The sequence below is a fragment of the Somniosus microcephalus genome, chromosome 17, assembly GCF_052327205.1.
Source record: "Somniosus microcephalus isolate GS21.2 chromosome 17, FLI_Smic_1.0, whole genome shotgun sequence".
Classification (NCBI taxonomy): Eukaryota; Metazoa; Chordata; class Chondrichthyes; order Squaliformes; family Somniosidae; genus Somniosus; species Somniosus microcephalus.
In genome coordinates, this window is record NC_141003.1 from 65186135 (window position 1) to 65204680 (window position 18546).

At 48.5% G+C, this 18546-nt stretch overlaps 1 protein-coding gene across 1 annotated transcript in view; it reads left to right on the plus strand.

Moving 5' to 3' along the window:
• The window catches only part of shank3a (SH3 and multiple ankyrin repeat domains 3a), a 1542118-nt gene that overhangs the window by 916518 nt on the left and 607054 nt on the right, over window positions 1-18546 (plus strand). The window contains exon 13 of the mRNA XM_086010558.1: window positions 3389-3502. Within this exon, the coding sequence (XP_085866684.1) occupies window positions 3389-3502 (114 nt within the window). The remainder of the gene's footprint in view (window positions 1-3388; window positions 3503-18546) is intronic.

The following is an 18546-nucleotide window of genomic DNA, read 5'->3' on the forward strand; positions in this document are numbered from 1 at the left end:
CCATTTAAAAAATACTCTGGTTTTCTATATTTCCTACTAAAGTGGATAACTTCAAATTTTTCTCCACATTATATTCCATTTGCCATGTTCTTGCCCACTCACTTAGCCTGTCTATATCACCTTGAAGTCAGTGCTGTGTGTGTATATGTGTGTGTGTTGGTCTCAGTAACTTGGGACAGTGCTATGTGTGTATGTGTGTTGGTGACAGTACTGTGTGTGTTGGTGACAGTACTATGTGTGTGTGTGTGTTGGTGACAGTACTGTATGTGTTGGTCTCAGTAACTTGGGACAGTGCTATGTGTGTTGGTGACAGTACTGTGTGTGTGTGTGTGTTGGTGACAGTACTGTGTGTGTGTGTGTGTGTGTTGGTGACAGTACTGTGTGTGTGTGTGTGTGTGTGTGTGTGTTGGTGACAGTACTGTGTGTGTGTGTGTGTGTGTTGGTGACAGTACTGTGTGTGTTGGTGACAGTACTGTGTGTGTGTGTGTGTGTGTGTGTTGGTGACAGTACTGTGTGTGTGTGTGTGTTGGTGACAGTACTGTGTGTGTGTTGGTGACTACTGTATGTGTGTGTGTTGGTGACAGTACTGTGTGTGTGTGTGTGTGTGTGTGTGTGTGTTGGTGACAGTACTGTGTGTGTGTGTGTTGGTGACAGTACTGTGTGTGTGTATGTTGGTGACTACTGTATGTGTGTGTGTTGGTGACAGTACTGTGTGTGTGTGTATGTGTGTGTGTTGGTGACAGTACTGTGTGTGTGTGTGTTGGTGACAGTACTGTGTGTGTGTGTGTTGGTGACAGTACTGTGTGTGTGTGTGTTGGTGACTACTGTATGTGTGTGTGTTGGTGACAGTACTGTGTGTGTGTGTATGTGTGTGTGTTGGTGACAGTACTGTGTGTGTGTGTATGTGTGTGTGTTGGTGACAGTACGGTGTGTATGTGTGTGTGTGTGTGTGTGTGTGTTGGTGACAGTACTGTGTGTGTGTGTGTGTTGGTGACAGTACTGTGTGTGTGTGTGTGTGTTGGTGACAGTACTGTGTGTGTGTGTGTTGGTGACAGTACTGTGTGTGTGTGTGTGTGTGTTGGTGACAGTACTGTGTGTGTGTGTGTGTGTGTGTTGGTGACAGTACTGTGTGTGTGTGTGTGTTGGCGACAGTACTGTGTGTGTGTGTGTGTTGGTGACAGTACTGTGTGTGTGTGTGTGTGTGTTGGTGACAGTACTGTGTGTGTGTGTGTGTGTTGGTGACAGTACTGTGTGTGTGTGTGTGTGTTGGTGACAGTACTGTGTGTGTGTGTGTGTGTGTGTTGGTGACAGTACTGTGTGTGTGTGTGTGTTGGTGACAGTACTGTGTGTGTGTGTGTTGGTGACAGTACTGTGTGTGTGTGTGTGTGTGTGTGTGTGTGTTGGTGACAGTACTGTGTGTGTGTGTGTTGGTGACAGTACTGTGTGTGTGTGTTGGTGACAGTACTGTGTGTGTGTGTGTGTGTGTTGGTGACAGTACTGTGTGTGTGTGTGTGTGTGTGTGTGTTGGTGACAGTACTGTATGTGTTGGTGACAGTACTGTGTGTGTGTGTGTTGGTGACAGTACTGTGTGTGTGTGTGTGTGTTGGTGACAGTAGTGTGTGTGTGTGTGTGTGTGTGTGTGTTGGTGACAGTACTGTGTGTGTGTGTGTGTTGGTGACTACTGTATGTGTGTGTGTTGGTGACAGTACTGTGTGTGTGTGTGTGTGTGTGTGTGTGTTGGTGACAGTACTGTGTGTGTGTGTGTTGGTGAGAGTACTGTGTGTGTGTGTGTTGGTGACAGTACTGTGTGTGTGTGTGTGTTGGTGACTACTGTGTGTGTGTGTTGGTGACAGTACTGTGTGTGTGTGTGTGTGTGTGTGTTGGTGACAGTACTGTGTGTGTGTGTTGGTGACAGTACTGTGTGTGTGTGTGTGTTGGTGACAGTACTGTGTGTTGGTGACAGTACTGTGTGTGTGTGTGTGTTGGTGACAGTACTGTGTGTGTGTGTGTTGGTGACTACTGTGTGTGTGTGTGTTGGTGACAGTAGTGTGTGTGTGTGTGTGTTGGTGACAGTACTGTGTGTGTGTGTGTGTTGGTGACAGTACTGTGTGTGTGTGTGTGTTGGTGACAGTACTGTGTGTGTGTGTGTTGGTGACAGTACTGTGTGTGTGTGTTGGTGACAGTACTGTGTGTGTGTGTTGGTGACAGTACTGTATGTGTTGGTCTCAGTAACTTGGGACAGTGCTATGTGTGTGTGTGTGTTGGTGACAGTACTGTGTGTGTGTGTGTTGGTGACAGTACTGTGTGTGTGTGTGTGTGTGTGTGTGTCGGTGACAGTACTGTGTGTGTGTGTATGTTGGTCTCAGTAACTTGGGACAGTACTATGTGTGTGTGTGTGTTGGTGACAGTACTGTATGTGTTGGTCTCAGTAACTTGGGACAGTGCTATGTGTGTATGTGTGTTGGTGACAGTAGTGTGTGTGTGTGTGTGTGTGTTGGTGACAGTACTGTGTGTGTGTGTGTTGGTGACAGTACTCTGTGTGTGTGTGTTGGTGACAGTACTGTGTGTGTGTGTGTGTTGGTGACAGTACTGTGTGTGTGTGTGTGTGTGTGTGTGTGTGTCGGTGACAGTACTGTGTGTGTGTGTATGTTGGTCTCAGTAACTTGGGACAGTACTATGTGTGTGTGTGTGTTGGTGACAGTACTGTGTGTGTGTGTGTGTGTGTGTGTGTGTGTGTTGGTGACAGTACTGTGTGTGTGTGTGTCGGTGACAGTACTGTGTGTATGTTGGGCTCAGTAACTTGGGACAGTACTATGTGTGTGTGTGTTGGTGACAGTACTGTGTGTGTGTGTATGTTGGGCTCAGTAACTTGGGACAGTAGTGTGTGTGTGTGTGTGTGTGTGTGTGTGTGTGTGTGTTGGTGACAGTACTGTGTGTGTGTGTGTGTGTTGGTCTCAGTAACTTGGGACAGTACTGTGTGTGTGTGTGTTGGTGACAGTACTGTGTGTGTGTGTATGTTGGTCTTAACGACTTGGGACAGAACTGTGTGTAATAAAAACAGAAAATGCTGGAAAAACTCAGCAGGTCAGGCAGCATCTGTGGAGAGAGAAACAGTTAGCATTTCAGACCTTTCATCAGAACTGGGCTGCAAACGCTTGGAACAGTGCTGTGTGTGTTGGTCTCAATGACTTGGGCCAGTGCTCTGCGTGTGAATGCGCTGTCATTGATTTGGGACAGTGCTGTGTGTGTGTGTGTGTGTGTGTGTGTGTGCAGCTATCAGTGACTCAGGTCAGTGTGCTGAATAGTGACCGTGCGTTGACCCCACTTTAGACTTTATCCAGCTCAAGGTACCCCTAATGCTAACGTACCACCTCTCTCTCTCTTGCAGTGCTGAGCATCGGCGAGGGAGGATTCTGGGAAGGGACAGTAAAAGGTCGGACTGGCTGGTTTGCTGCAGAATGCGTGGAGGAGGTACAAATGAGACAGTACAACACACGGCAAGGTAAGGATGGCTGCTCCAATTCACGGTGATTGATGCAAACGAGCAAGTGCTAAGCTATTGCGTGCCACGATGGGCTAATGGATTTTAAATGAGGGTTTGTTGTGGTTGTGTTGCCCACAAACCCCCGCCTCCCCCCAACAAGGAGTTTCTCTGCACTGTCCATCGGGGGCTGTGATCTGCAGACCTTCCCACCCCCTGGCGCAGTGTAGGGTGGTCCTTTTGGAGATGAGCAGCTGCCGCAGCCACTGCGTAGGTTTCTACTGAACCTGACCCATGGGGCCACTGGTTAATGGGGTCCAGGCAACAGAGTGGGAAGTCGCTGCCTTTATACCCAGCAGTGTCAGGACATTGAAGGACACGACTGAAGGAAATTTTTTTTTAGCGTGCTAGCAAATTATATTTAAGGAATTCTTGACTGTGTTCACACGTGCACACACTGTTGTTAGTGAATTGACCAATGGTGCAAATTCACCATCAAACTTCAGTTCTATTTTACCGCGTGTCTCCACGAATCCCACCCCCCACCCGCCCCCGGAGAGTTCCATTGGTGGTGCTGCCTTCAGTCAACGTGTCCCTTGCAGTCCTAAGCCCCTCCATCCTCGCTACCTCTCTCCCCTCCTTTGAGAGTACGTCCACCACCCCACCTCCCCCACCACTACCAACTTTTCATCCGTACCTTCGGTCACCTCCTGCGGGCCCCGTTCCTCTCTCCCAGCTGGTTCACTAGGTAAAAGATTAGCATGAAAGATTAGCGTGTAAAGTTAAGGCACATGGGATTGGGGGCAAGGTATTGACGGATAGAGAACTGGTTGGATGACAGAAAGCAAAGAGTTGGAATAAACGGGTCTTTTTCCGAGTGGCAGGCAGTGTCTAGTAGGGTACCGCAGGGATCGGTCCTAGGACCCCAGCTATTCACAATATATATTAATGATCTGGACGAGGGAACTAGATGTAATATCTCCAAGTTTGCAGACGACACAAAGCTGGGTGGGCGTGTGTGCTGTGAGGAGGATGCTGAGAAACTCCAGTATGATTTGGACAGGTTGGGTGATTGGGCAGAAGCATGGCAGATGCAATATAACGTGGATAAATGCGAGGTTATCCACTTTGGTGTCAAAAATAAGAAGGCAGATTATTATCTGAATGGCAATAGATTGGGAGAAGGGGAAGTGCAACGAGACCTGGGCGTCCTTGTGCACCAGTCGCTGAAGGTAAGCATGCAGGTGCAGCAGGCGGTTAAAAAGGCAAATGGTATGTTGGCCTTCGTAGCGAGTGGATTCGAGTACAGGAGCAAGGATGTCTTGCTGCAGTTGTACAGGGCCTTGGTGAGACCACACCTTGAGTATTGTGTGCAGTTTTGGTCGCCTTATCTGAGGAAGGATGTTCTTGCCATGGAAGGAGTGCAGCGAAGATTCACCAGGCTGATACCTGGGATGGCAGGAATGACGTATGAGGAGAGATTGGGTCGATTAGGCTTATACTCACTGGAGTTTAGAAGAATGAGAGGGGATCTCATTGAAACTTATAAAATTCTAACAGGACTAGACAGACTAGATGCAGGAAGGATGTTCCTGATGACGGGGAGTCCAGAACCAGGGGTCACAGTCTAAGGATAAGGGGTAAGCCATTTAGGACAGAGATGAGGAGGAATTTCTTCACCCAGAGAGTGGTGAACCTGTGGAATTCTCTGTCACACAGGGCAGTTGAGGCCAATTCATTAAATATATTCAAGAAGCAGTTGGATATATTTTTTGAGGCTAAAGGGATCAAGGGATATGGGGAGAAGGCAGGGACAGGGTACTGAATTTGGATGATCAGCCATGATCTCATTAAATGGCGGAGTGAGCTCAAGGGGCCGAATGGCCTACTCCTGCTCCTATCTTCTATGTTTCTATGTAATCGGAAAATAGAAGCACACAGGATTCCACATAACAGGCTTAATCGAAAAATAGAAGCACACAGGATTCCACATAACAGACTTAATCGAAAAATAGAAGCACACAGGATTAAAGGGACGGTGGTAACTTGGATATGTAATTGGCTAAGGGATAGGAAGAAGAGAGTAGTGGTAAACGGATGTTTATCTGACTGGAGATAAGTATGCAATGGACTTCCCCGGGGGTCGGTATTAGGAACATTGCATTTGTTGTTGTTTTATATATAAATGACCTGGACTTGTGTATAGGGAGTACAAAACTTGGCACTGTTGTAAATAGTGAGCAGGATAGTAGGAGACTTCGGGAAGTCATAGACAGACTGGTGAAATGGGCATACACATGGCAGATGCAATTTAATATGGGTAAGTGTGAAGTGATGCAGCAGAAACAACGTGGAGAGCCAGTGTAATCTAAATGGTACTATTTTGAGCTGGGGGGTGGGGGGTGGGGGTGCAAAAACAGAGGGGCCTTGGGGTGCATATTCAGAAATCTTTGAAGGTGGCAGGGCAAGTTGATAAGGCGGTTAAGAAAGCATATGGGATGCTTGGCTTTGTAATTAGGGGCATTGAATACAAAAACAAGGAAGTCATGCTAAACTTTTACAAATCACTGGTTAGGCCTCAGCTGGAGTACTGTGTACAATTCTGGCCATCACACTTTAGAAAGGATGTCAAGGCCTTGGAGAGGGTACAGAGGAGGTTTACCAGGACAATACTAGGGATGAGGGACTTCAGTTATGTGGAAACATTGAAGAAGCTGAGATTGTTCTCCTTATAGCAGAGAAGGTTAAAGGGAGATCTAATAGAGGTATTCAAAATGATGAGGGGTTTTGATAGAGCAAGTAGGGAGAAACTGTTTCCTCTGGCAAGTGGGTTGGTAACCAGAGGTCATAGATTTAAAATAATTGACAAAAAAACGAGAGGGGAAATGAGGAGAATTTTTTTCACACAGGGTTATTAAGATCTGGAACACACTACCTGGAAGAGTGGTATAATCAGATTCCATAGGATCTTTCAAAAGGGAATTGGACGTGTACTTGAAGAGGACTAATTTGTAGGGTTATGGGGAAAAAAATTTGACAGCTCTTTCAAAGAGCCGGCACAGGCACGATGGGCCGAATGGCCTCCTTCTGTGCTGTAAGGTTCTATGAAGTACACAACAGGGATGGGCCTATTACAAAATACCGGCTATTAATGTGCCACTGCTGTTTGGGGAATTGAAACCTTCTCATGCAGTTTGCACAAGGCTCAGAAACCCTTAAATAATTTAATTATCACATAATGCAGCTTTTTAATCCATTATTACTCAAACAGGCATTGTTTAAATTGTCATTTTGAAGTGCCAGTCACTTCCTCAGAGAGATGCTCTGTTCTGTGTGGATCGGAGGCTTGCATATTACTTAGCTTTGTATTTCAAATTCAAACTCCGCATTTCAATCTGCAGCCATTCAAGTCATTTAGAGAGATTTATAAACAGCCTGTAGCTTAAGGAAACCTGAGCACAGTGACATTCGCAGACTAATGTACATTTCAAAATATGAATTACAGAATTATATGCACACGCTAGGATTAATGGAATTTCCTGTGGCCTGCTAGTACTTCACCTTCTTCCTCTGAACTGAGTCTTTAATCAGTTGACTGAAGATGTAATTATTCTTCATTTTTCCTTTGCTTTCCTTCCCAATTCATTATTTCTGCTGCTCCTCCCTCTGTCTAACCGCACATCTCCCTCTGTCTGTCTGTGTGCTCCTCCCTCTGTCTAGCCATACATTTCCTCCCTCTGTCTGTCTGTGTGCTTCTGTGTGTATCGCTTCCCTTCATCTGTCTGTCTGTGTGCTGCTCTTTCTGTCTGTATATCTCCACTTTCTGTGTGCCTGTCTGTCTCCTTCTCCCTTTGTCTGTCTGTGTATCTCCTCCCTTCATCTGTCTGTTCCTTCTCCCTTCATCTGTTTTACGTTTAATCTGTCTCTGTCACCTTGATCCATCTATTTGCATCTCTCTCTCTCTCTCTCAATCTAACTTCATATCCTCCCTCTGTGCACGTATCACTACATCTGTCCTCACAATCTAGCTGTATGTCTCCTTCAGTCTCTCTGCAACTCCTCCTTCAGTCTGTCTGTGCCTCCTCTCCTAATTTGTCTACAGTCTTGTCTACACCTCCTTCCTCCCTCCATCTATCTCCACCTCCTCCCTCGGTCTGTCTGCACCTTCTCCTTTGGTCTGTCTGCACCTCATCCTATGGTCTGTCTGCACTTTCTCTGTCCATTTGTCTACACCTCTACCTTCGGTCTGTCTACACCTCCTCCTTTCGTCTGTCTCTATTCCTCCCTCCATCTGTACACCTCCCTCCATCTGTCTCTGCTCCACCCTCCGTCTCTCTCTGCTGCATCCTCTGTCTGTCTCTTCCTCCTTCCTCCATCCATCTACACCACCTCCCACAGTCTGTCTACACCTCCTCCCACAGTCTGTACACCTCCTCCTGCAGTTTGTCTGCACCTCCTCCCTCATTCTGCCTGTCCCTGCACCCCTGGTCAGTATTGCTACTATCTCTATGTCTGTGCACGTACCACTACGGGCCCTGATGCTCCTGTTTGGATCTTGCATTTACATAGGATAGGATTACATAGCATTGTGAAACCTGTTCTTGTAGAGCTATCACTGCCAACTATTGATCAGCATGCTCCACCAGCAAGCCAACACCAACATGGCCGATGCAGTATAACATGGATAAATGTGAAGTTATCCACTTCGGCAGGAAAAACAGAAAGGCAGAGTATTATTTAAATGGTGATAGATTGGGAAATGTTGATGTACAAAGGGACCTGGGTGTCCTTGTGCACCAGTCACTGAAAGCAAACATGCAGGTGCAGCAAGCAGTTAGGAAGGCAAATGGTATATTGGCCTTCATTGCAAGAGGATTTGAGTGCAGGAGCAAGGATGTCTTACTACAGTTATACAGGACCTTGGTGAGACCACACCTGGAGTACTGTGTGCTGTTTTGGTCTCCTTACCTAAGAAAGGTTATACTTGCCATAGAGGGAGTGCAGACTGATTCCTGGGATGGCAGGACTGTCTTACGAGGAGAGATTGGGTCAACTAGAGTTTAGAAGAATGAGAGGGGATCTCATTGAAACGTATAAAATTCTGACAGGGCTAGACAGACTGGATGCAGGGAGGATGTTTCCCCTGGCCGGGGGGTCTAGAACGAGGGGTCACAGTCTCAGGATATGGGGTGGGACATTTAGGACTGAGATGAGGAGAAATTTCTTCACTCAAAGGGTGGTGAACCTGTGGAATTCTCTACCACAGAAGGCTATGGAGGCCAAGCCACTGAATATATTTAAGAAGGGGATAGATAGATTTCTAGACACAAAAGGCATCAAGGGGTATGAGGAGAGAGTGAGAATATGGTATTGAGATAGAGGATCAGCCATGATCATATTGAATGGTGGAGCAGGCTCGAAGGGCCGAATGGCCTACTCCTACTCCTATGTTTCTAAGCCAGTAGGGAGATTGTTTCAGTCAGTATTGGACCCAGTGGGCACATTGAGGACAGACCAGGAATGGACATGCAGGAGGACTGATGGAGGCTGTGCAAGCCATACTGGACCCAACCAACCACTTAACTCTGGGCTTTCTTGGGCCAACTGCTTCTCTGATACGTGTTCAGATGGTGGTCGATTTCCGGCTGGATCTGACGGGAGGCATCCAGGCAACCTGCTCAGTACAGTTCTTGATGGTAGCCATGTCCTTTGTTCAAGAGAGTGGGCAGACAGTGTGTTCTGCAGTAATCCTACCTGGAAGACTGCCATATACCATGGACCTGCCTACTGGTCTTTCCATCCCCTGCTACTGTAGCAAGTGCCAACCTCATCCGGGTACCTACACTGGCATTGGAAGCTCATGTGGTCAGTGGCAATGATTGATGCCCATCTTGTGATGTAGGCATTCTGTGCAGAGCAGTGATGAATAGTTAATCTGTTTAGCAATTTTTATATCTCCCCCTCAAAGTCCCTTCCCTTAACTTCGATTCCTCCTGTTGGTTGTCAACCTGTTTTTCTTCCCAGTCTGCTCTGAGAGGTCTTTTTTTCTCATTCATTCTCGAGGTGTGGGTGTCGCTGGCAAGGCCGGCATTTATTGCCCAACCCTAATTACCCTGAGAAGGTGGTGATGGATCTTCTCCCTGAATCGCCGCAAGCAGTTTTGATACCGCTGACTGGCTTGCTAGGTCACTTCAGAGGGCAATTAAGAATCAAGCACATTGGTATGGGACTGGAATCACATATAGACCAGACCGTTTTAAGGACAGCAGGTTTCCTTCCCTGAAGGACATTAGTGAACCTGTTGAATTTTTGCGGCAATTCAGATTCATGGTCACTTTTACTGATTCCAGCTTTTTATTTTCCTATTTCTTATACTGAATTCAAATTCTCAAACTGCCGTGGTGGGATTTGAACTCCTGTTAAGATTGTTGGCGAGAAGACCTTTTCTGAGAGGTCTGATGAGGCATCCTACACGTGCAGTTCTTTTTTTTAATCAGAATCTGATCTGGTTCCCATTTTACCGTGTTCACCCCATTAAAACTGTGCTTCGACTCAGAGACCAGTGACCGCACCATAACTCCATGTGCACAGTTTCTGAAATTGCATTGAATGTTTTACTATTTCGGCAGTGAACCTCCCCTGTGCAGACAAGCTCGCCGCTTTAGGCAGAATAAAGTGGTGGAACTGGTGGCCATCATTTAGTTTCTCTATCTCTGCCACTGTTGGTGTCTATTCCTGTAGACTCTCCATCTCTGGTGCTGTTGGTGTCTGTTCATGTAGTCTCTCTGGCCGTGATTTTGCTGGCGCTCAGAGGGCGGGTTTGGAGGCGGGTCATAGGTTAAATTTGATTTGATTGACAGCGGGTTCCGATCCCGCCGTCAACCCGCCTCCAAACAGCTTTCCCAAGTGTCGGGTCCCCAATTTGCGAATGGACCCGACACCTAGCGGCAGGAAGCGAATTAAAGGCAATTACCTGCCTATTAACAGGTACTTGCCAGTAGTTTTCAGCCTGTTTTTGGATTTTGCCGCTTCTGGATCGGGTTTCCCAACGTCTGGACACCACGCCAGTTAAGTCTAGAGTGTTGTGAGTCTGCTGTAATGTTTGTGGAATGATGACAGCTGCAGAAGTGGTGTGAAGGATCCAATGTTGCACATGGTGAGTTTCAGAGCAAAGAAAATGTTGGGTACTGCATTTTTAAAACATTTACAAATTTCTTTAGCTTACAAGTTTTTAACTCCAACTATATGTCCAGTGCTACCTCATTGGGAGAACCTCTCTCACCAGTGAAGATCGCTTCTGTCACCTCACCTGCAGCTGCCATCTATTCCAGCATATGGAGGGAGTCATTGGAGAGCCTGGGTGCAAAAGGTCACCTTTGTGCACTGATTGTCAGTGCACCTCAATGCTGTCAAACACTGAGAAATCAACTGTCAAAATAAAATTGTGCGTAGTCCCTTTAAGGAAACCGGCAGATGACACGTCATCAAATGATGTCATCAGACCTGCATCCTGTTAATTGGCCGGCAAGCCCGCAGGGCGGGCTTAACAAGGTCAATCAAGGTAAAATCACATCTGTGGAGCGGAGGCAGCTGGGGGCGGGACCGGAACCCGGAAACCAGCTGTCCCGCACCCAACTCGACACCGATGACAAAATCGCGGCCTCTATCTCTGCTGCTGTTGGTGTCTGTTCGTGTAGTCCCTCTTTCTCTAGTGCTGTTGGTGTCTGTTCATGTAGTCCCTCTTTCTCTAGTGCTGTTGGTGTCCGTTCATGTAGTCCCTCTTTCTCTAGTGCTGTTGGTGTCCGTTCATGTAGTCCCTCTTTCTCTGCTGCTGTTGGTATCTGTTCATGTATTCCCTCTATCTCTGCTGCTGTTGGTGTCTGTTCGTGTATTCCCTCGATCTCTGCTGCTGTTGGTGTCTGTTCGTGTAGTCCCTCTTTCTCTGCTGCTGTTGGTGTCTGTTCATGTATTCCCTCTATCTCTGCTGCTGTTGGTGTCTGTTCGTGTATTCCCTCTTTCTCTGCTGCTGTTGGTGTCTGTTCGTGTAGTCCCTCTTTCTCTGCTGCTGTTGGTGTCTGTTCGTGTAGTCCCTCTTTCTCTGCTGCTGTTGGTGTCTGTTCGTGTAGTCCCTCTTTCTCTGCTGCTGTTGGTGTCTGTTCGTGTAGTCCCTCTTTCTCTGCTGCTGTTGGTGTCTGTTCATGTAGTCCCTCTTTCTCTGCTGCTGTTGGTGTCTGTTCATGTATTCCCTCTTTCTCTGCTGCTGTTGGTGTCTGTTCATGTAGTCCCTCTATCTCTGCTGCTGTTGGTGTCTGTTCGTGTAGTCCCTCTTTCTCTGCTGCTGTTGGTGTCTGTTCATGTAGTCCCTCTATCTCTGCTGCTGTTGGTGTCTGTTCATGTAGTCCCTCTTTCTCTGCTGCTGTTGGTGTCTGTTCATGTAGTCCCTCTTTCTCTGCTGCTGTTGGTGTCTGTTCATGTAGTCCCTCTATCTCTGCTACTGTTGGTGTCTGTTCGTGTAGTCCCTCTATCTCTGCTGCTGTTGGTGTCTGTTCGTGTATTCCCTCTATCTCTGCTGCTGTTGGTGTCTGTTCATGTAATCCCTCTATCTCTGCTGCTATTGGTGTCTGTTCGTGTCGTCCCTCTTTCTCTAGTGCTGTTGGTGTCTGTTCGTGTAGTTTCTCTATCTTTGCTGCTGTTGGTGTCTATTCATGTAGCCTCTCTATCGCTGGTGTCTGTTCATGTAGTCTAGGAGCGCACGTCAACCCAAGCACCCCACCCACCCGTCCCTTCAACCACCGTCTGCCCCACCTGTGACAAAGACTGTAGGTCCCGCATTGGACTCATCAATCACCTGCAAACTCATTTTTAACGTGGAAGCAAGTCATCCTTGGTTCCGAGGGACTGCCTAAGAAGAAGAAGAAGTCTCTCTATTGTGATGCTGTTGGTGTCTATTCATGTAGTCTCTCTATCTCTGGTGCTGTTGGTGTCTATTCATGTAGTCTCTCTATCTCTGGTACTGTTGGTGTCATTTCATGTAGCCTCTCTATCTCTGGTGCTGTTGGTGTCAGTTCATGTAGCCTCTCTATCTCTGGTGCTGTTGGTGTCAGTTCATGTAGCCTCTCTATCTCTGGTGCTGTTGGTGTCAGTTCATGTAGTCTCTCTATCTCTGGTGCTGTTGGTGTCAGTTCATGTAGTCTCTCTATCTTTGGTGCTGTTGGTGTCAGTTCATGTAGCCTCTCTATCTCTGGTGCTGTTGGTGTCAGTTCATGTAATCTCTCCATCTTTGGTGCTTTTGGTGTCTATTCAGTTGCTCTCTTGCCGTGAAATTCGGTGACAGTTAAGGCCAATTTGGGGAAAAAATGGCAGCTGCCTCACTTCCGTCCATGTTCGGCATGGCCTGCGCTGGTTGCCATTTTGGCGAGGGCAATAGCGCAGGCGGGACGAGTGTGTGCCGGCAGTATGCAGAGTAGGCTGATCATCAGAACATAAGAAATAGGAGCAGGAGTAGGCCATTCGGCCCCTCGAGCCTGCCCCGCCATTCAATAAGATCATGGCTGATCTGATCTTGGCCTCAACACCATTTTCCCACCCGCTCCCCATAACCCTTGACTCCCCTGTAGCTCAAATATCTGTCTATCTCTGCCTTGAATATATTCAATGACTCCGCCTCCACAGCTCTCTGGGGTAGAGAATTCCAAAGATTCACAACCCTCTGAGAGAAGAAATTCCTGCTCATCTCCGTTTTAAATGGGCGACCCCTTATCCTGAAACTGTGCCCCCTAGTTCTAGTTTCCCCCACGAGGGGAAATATCCTCCCTGCATCTACCCTGTCAAGCCCCCTCAGAATCTTATATGTTTCAATAGGATCACCTCTCATTCTTTTAAACTCCAATGAGTATAGGCCCAACCTGCTCAACCTTTCTTCATAAGACAGCCCCTTCATCTCAGGAATTAACCTAGTGGACCTTTTCTGAACTGCCTGCAATGCTAGTATATCCCTCCTTAAATAAGGAGACCAAAACTGCTCGTAGCACTCCAGGTGTGGTCTCACCAGCGCCCTACAGTTGTAGCAAGGCTTCCCTACTTTTATACTCCATCCCCCTTGCAATAAAGGCCAACATTCCATTTGCCTTCCTAATTACTTGCTGTACCTGCATGCTAACTATTTGTGTTTCATGTACAAAGACCCCCAGATCCCTCTGTACCGCAGCATTTTGTAATCTCTCTCCATTTAAATAATAATTTGCTTTTTTATTTTTCCTACCAAAGTGGATAACCTCATATTTTCCCACCTTATACTCCATCTGCCAAATTTTTGTCCACTCACTTAACCTATCTATATCTCTTTGCAGACTCTTTAGGGGCAAAATTGAGTCATGCCCCCTTTGGGGCGCTAACTTCACCGGGGTGCTACTTTTAGCGCCCTGAAAAAGTTAGCACCCCTGCACTCAAAATTCACTGGTAGCACCCCAAGAGGGAGGCCGGGTGCTACTGGAAGGGGAGGGACCTAGCGCAGCGCGACCCGGGACCCAGCTGGGCCACCAGGGATCGGAGTGCCGGCAAAAGAGCCCGGCACTCGAGAGAAGTGCCGGGCTCATGGAGCGCAGCCGGCACCCTGTGGGGGGCTGCATAGGAGGCTGGGGACTGCAACGGGGGCAGGTGCTGGCAGGCAGCCAGCAACAAAAATGGCCGCTCAGCACCTCCCCTTTAATTCGCGCCGCCCCGGCTGCAGGTATGCCCCCTTGACCCTGCCGGACATGGCGTCCAACGGTAAGTCAGGGGGTGCTACCGAAGATCGCGGCCGTAGCGCGAGCGGGGCGCTGCACACGGTGATGACGTTATCGCTGACAGTTACCGCCGCCACTAACCTCCCGCTGAATTTTGCTGGAGGCGTTAGCGGCGCCACGCCCAGGCGCTAGTTGCTTTGCGCCCCATTAGAGCGCTAATGGGAGGCGCAAATCAACCGAATTTTTCCCCCTTCCTCACCACTTGCTTTCCCACCTATCTTTGTATCATCAGCAAATTTGGCTACAGTACACACCGTCCCTTCATCCAAGTCATTAATATAGATTGTAAATATTTGAGGCCCCAGCATTGATCCCTGTGACACCCCACTAGTTACAGTTTGCTAACCGGAAAATTACCCATTTATCCCGACTCTTTGTTTTCTGTTAGTTAGCCAATCCTCTATCCATGCTAATATATTACCTCCAACCCTGTGAGCTCTTATCTTGTGCAGTAACCTTTTACAGGAAACTTTTTTTTATCCGGCACGGACGGGACCGACGTGGTGCCGGTTCATCAAAAATTCCGGATAACCGAAAGCTATAGCGAAAGATACGGAGCTCTCAGCAACAAACCCTGCAACAGCTTCAAAATAATGGCCACAAGTTGCAAGCGTCTCTGTAGCTTAGCAACAGCTGCAGCCACACCCTTGCACAGCAACAAATGGAGGAAAGCAAGTAATAAAAGTTACCTGAACCTACTCCTGAATTTTGCCGGTTAACCGAGATTTCCAGTTATTTAGGTGCCGTAAATCGAAAGTTTCCTGTATGTGGTACCTTATCGAATGCCTTCTGGAAATCCAAATACACTACATCTACTGGATCACCTTTATCCACCCTGCTCGTTACTTCCTCAAAGAATTCTAGTAAATTTGTCAAACACGATTTCCCGTTCATAAAATCATGTTGACTCTGCTTGATTGTGTTATGATTTTGTAAATGTCCTGCTATTACTTTCTTAATAATGGATTCCAGTGTAACGCTGATTTGATGCACGACCTGCCATTTTGGACGTTGCCGTTCCAATCAACGCCCTCTCCTAAACACGGCAGCTGAACATGTGTTCAGCTGCATAAGGGACCCCCCACCAGCGCTATTTAAAGGGATACATCTAATTTGCAGGGAAGTTGATTATTTCTCTTGTACTGGCACTTGAAGAGTTTATATGAATACTGGCTTGCTGGAAGACATTTATAGTGTTGTTAAAGTGTGCAGGGAGTGCTGCTGGATGTTGGGAAGGTGTTGGCTGCTACTGGAAGACCTCTGACTACACCACTTGCTCCCAGTCATGGGGGCTCTAATTGCAGTCCCCCTTGCACTGCAGCATGACAGGGAGCTGGAGTAGAGGCAGTAAAGACAAGCTGCTCGCAGAGGGAGAAGGAGGTGCAGGAGGGCTCTCAGCAACATGCCTTACTCACCTAGGGTCTTCAGGGAGCACTTCTCCTACCTGCACCTAGGCCAGGAGCAGTGTGTTCAGTGGCTCTGCTTCACCAAGGAGGCCATCACAGAACTCTGCCACCTCTTGGAACCAGAGCTGCAGCCTCAGAGCAGGGCGACAACAGCTCTGCCAGTGACCCTCAAGGGGACTGTGGCCCAAATTTTTGCCAGCAGATCCTTCCAGCCTGGAACAGGTGACATAGCAAACATCTCGCAGTTCGCCGTCCATTGCTGCATCCAGGAGGTCACAGAGGCTCTGTACTCTAGCAAAAGGGACTGAATAGAGAGAAGCAAGCGGAGAGCGCACGTGGCCTTGCCAGGGTATCGGGCTTCCCCATGGTGCAAGGGGTCATCGACTGCACAAACGTGGCTATGAGGGCGCCGCATATCAATGCTGAGATGTGCCGTTACCGCAAAGGGTACATCATGATGGTGAATGCCTGGTATCCTGGCAGCAGTCATGATGCCTTTATCCTGCGCCAGTCCGCCATGCCAGCAATCTTCCAGCCACCTTGTTGAACCCAAGGGTGGTTGCTCAGCGACAAGGGCTATCCATTCTACACCTGGCTGGTGACTCTCCTCCACAATCCCACCACTCATGGCCAGCAATCATATAATGACAGCCATGCTGCCACGAGGAACATCATCAAGCAGACCAGACCATTGGGGTGCTCAAGCAATGGTTCCTCTGCCTTGACCGCTCGGGAGGAGCTCTCCAGTACTCACCGGAGCGGGTGTCCCAATTCCTGGTGGTCTGCTGCATCCTCCACAACTTGACCATCATGAGGGCACAGCACGGGTTCCGCGACCACCTCGGAAGGAGGAGGAGGAGGAGGAAGGGAGGAGGCAGCCTGAAAATCCCCGTTCTTGATGGGCTGTCCATAAGCGCATCATCAGACTCCAGTTCCCATGAATGAAACCCCAGATCCCCATTGCTCAACACTTCCCCACCTTACCTCTGTCATGGATCATCACAGTGTCCTCTTGGCCACAATGCTGAAATGAAAGCCACCACAAAACAAAGTTTCCAAACATAGTTTACAAATATTACATTACAAAGTCAACTCATCACCCTTGTGCACACCCTTAGTGTCTGTCTTTTGTGTGCCTTTGCCTATCCTAGTGCTCCTACGAAGTGCTACCCCAGTGGCTGCAGCATAGCTGGTGGAAGGCTGCTGAGTTTCCATGGGGGACAATGCAGCTGGCCTTGCAGGATGACCTCGAGCAGCTCTGGTCCTAGAAGGCCCAGCTGTACACTGCACCACCTCGACATGGGCAGCAGCAGTCTGGGCTGGCTCGCTGACAGACAACTGCAATGGCACTGACGGAGTGGTAGTGATGGAAGTACAAATGCTGTCATCCTGAAAGAGGACAGCAGGCTCGAGCTCCACGGAGCCACTGCCACTCCCCTGGGGCGGTGCATCAGCATTCCTAGCCATCTGTTGGAGGGCTGATTGCTGGACTGCTGTGACACCCTGCAAGCCCCTTTCCACACTCATAAACCCAGCCACGATGGCAGCAGTCTGAACTTGCTTGGCACTAAGCTGAGCCTTCATAACAGAATTCTGAGCTTCCACTGCAGCACTCAGATATTGGGTCACTTCTGCGTGTGCTGCAATGGAAGCTGCGACATCGTCCATCACACCCAGCACCATGGTTGCATCTACAAGTGCTCTAATGGAGTTGCCCATCATTTCCATCCTGGAAATCATGTGCTCCAAGCTCTGTGCAAAGCCCCGTGCAATGTTTGAGCTGGACTCCTCCATGCTCCTTGACAGTGACAAGAGGCTCTCTGGCAGTCCTGCCATTGCACCAAGCATTTTTGTGTGCATGCCCATCACCCTTCTTCTGAAGGCCGCTCCATCAAAGTCCTCATATGAGTTCTCTGCAGCAGAACTCGTGTGCGGCCTCGCCCTTCGGGGAGCTGGCACCTGCGCTACCCTTTCCCCCTGCCCTGGCCGCAACCCACTCATGCCCAGTGACTCACCATGTGCAGATCGCACCTCTATACTACCCTCTAAAGTTTGCACAGTGCCATTTTTGAAGCTGGTGCCTGGGAGTGACAGATTGAGTGACAGTGTCTCTTTTTCTCTATCACTCTCCTCTACTTCTTCATGCACAGGCTGGGCTGGTTGCAGTTCTTGGGTATCTGAAAAGAGAAAGGCACATGGGTCAGGTGAGAGGATGGGGGGCGAAGCATGATGTGCATGCTTTAACCATCATCAGCTTGTAAGTGAGAAGAGATTGTGGGACGTGGGTTGGGAGAAGAAGGATTTGGAATGATAATACCATCATCCTCAATGCTTTCAGGCTCGCCGATCACCACGGCCTCAGTGACGACCCCTTCAATTATATCCAGAATCGTCTCCTCCAGCTGGATCAGGTTCTGCAGCCGTGCTTGCTGCCTCCCCCCCGCCCTGCCCCTTAGCTCCTGCTGGCACTGGTTATGCGCCACCTTGGCGTGCAAGAGAAAGGGAAGTGTGTCAGTGAGTGTGGTGCAATGTGTTTGGGTGATGTGCCTGTCATGGTTGAATGCTGGCAATGTGTGCAAGCTGTGAGATGTAGGTGTGAGGCTTGCAATACTGGTGTGGGAGAGGTGAAGCTATGATTGTGAGGTATAAGTTGTGATTGCTGGAGATTGTTGGTAGGTGAGTGATGGGGGTGTGGTGCATTGAGCAGTGTGTGAGGCTAGTGGTGTAGTTGGTGGGATATGGCATTTGAATATGCATTCACTGACCTTGACCACTCGTGTGAGGTCATTAAACTTCTTCCGGCACTGGATCCAGGTCCTGGGGAAAAGACTAGTGGCACTGACAGCTTCAGCAATCTGCCCACACTGCCTTTGGA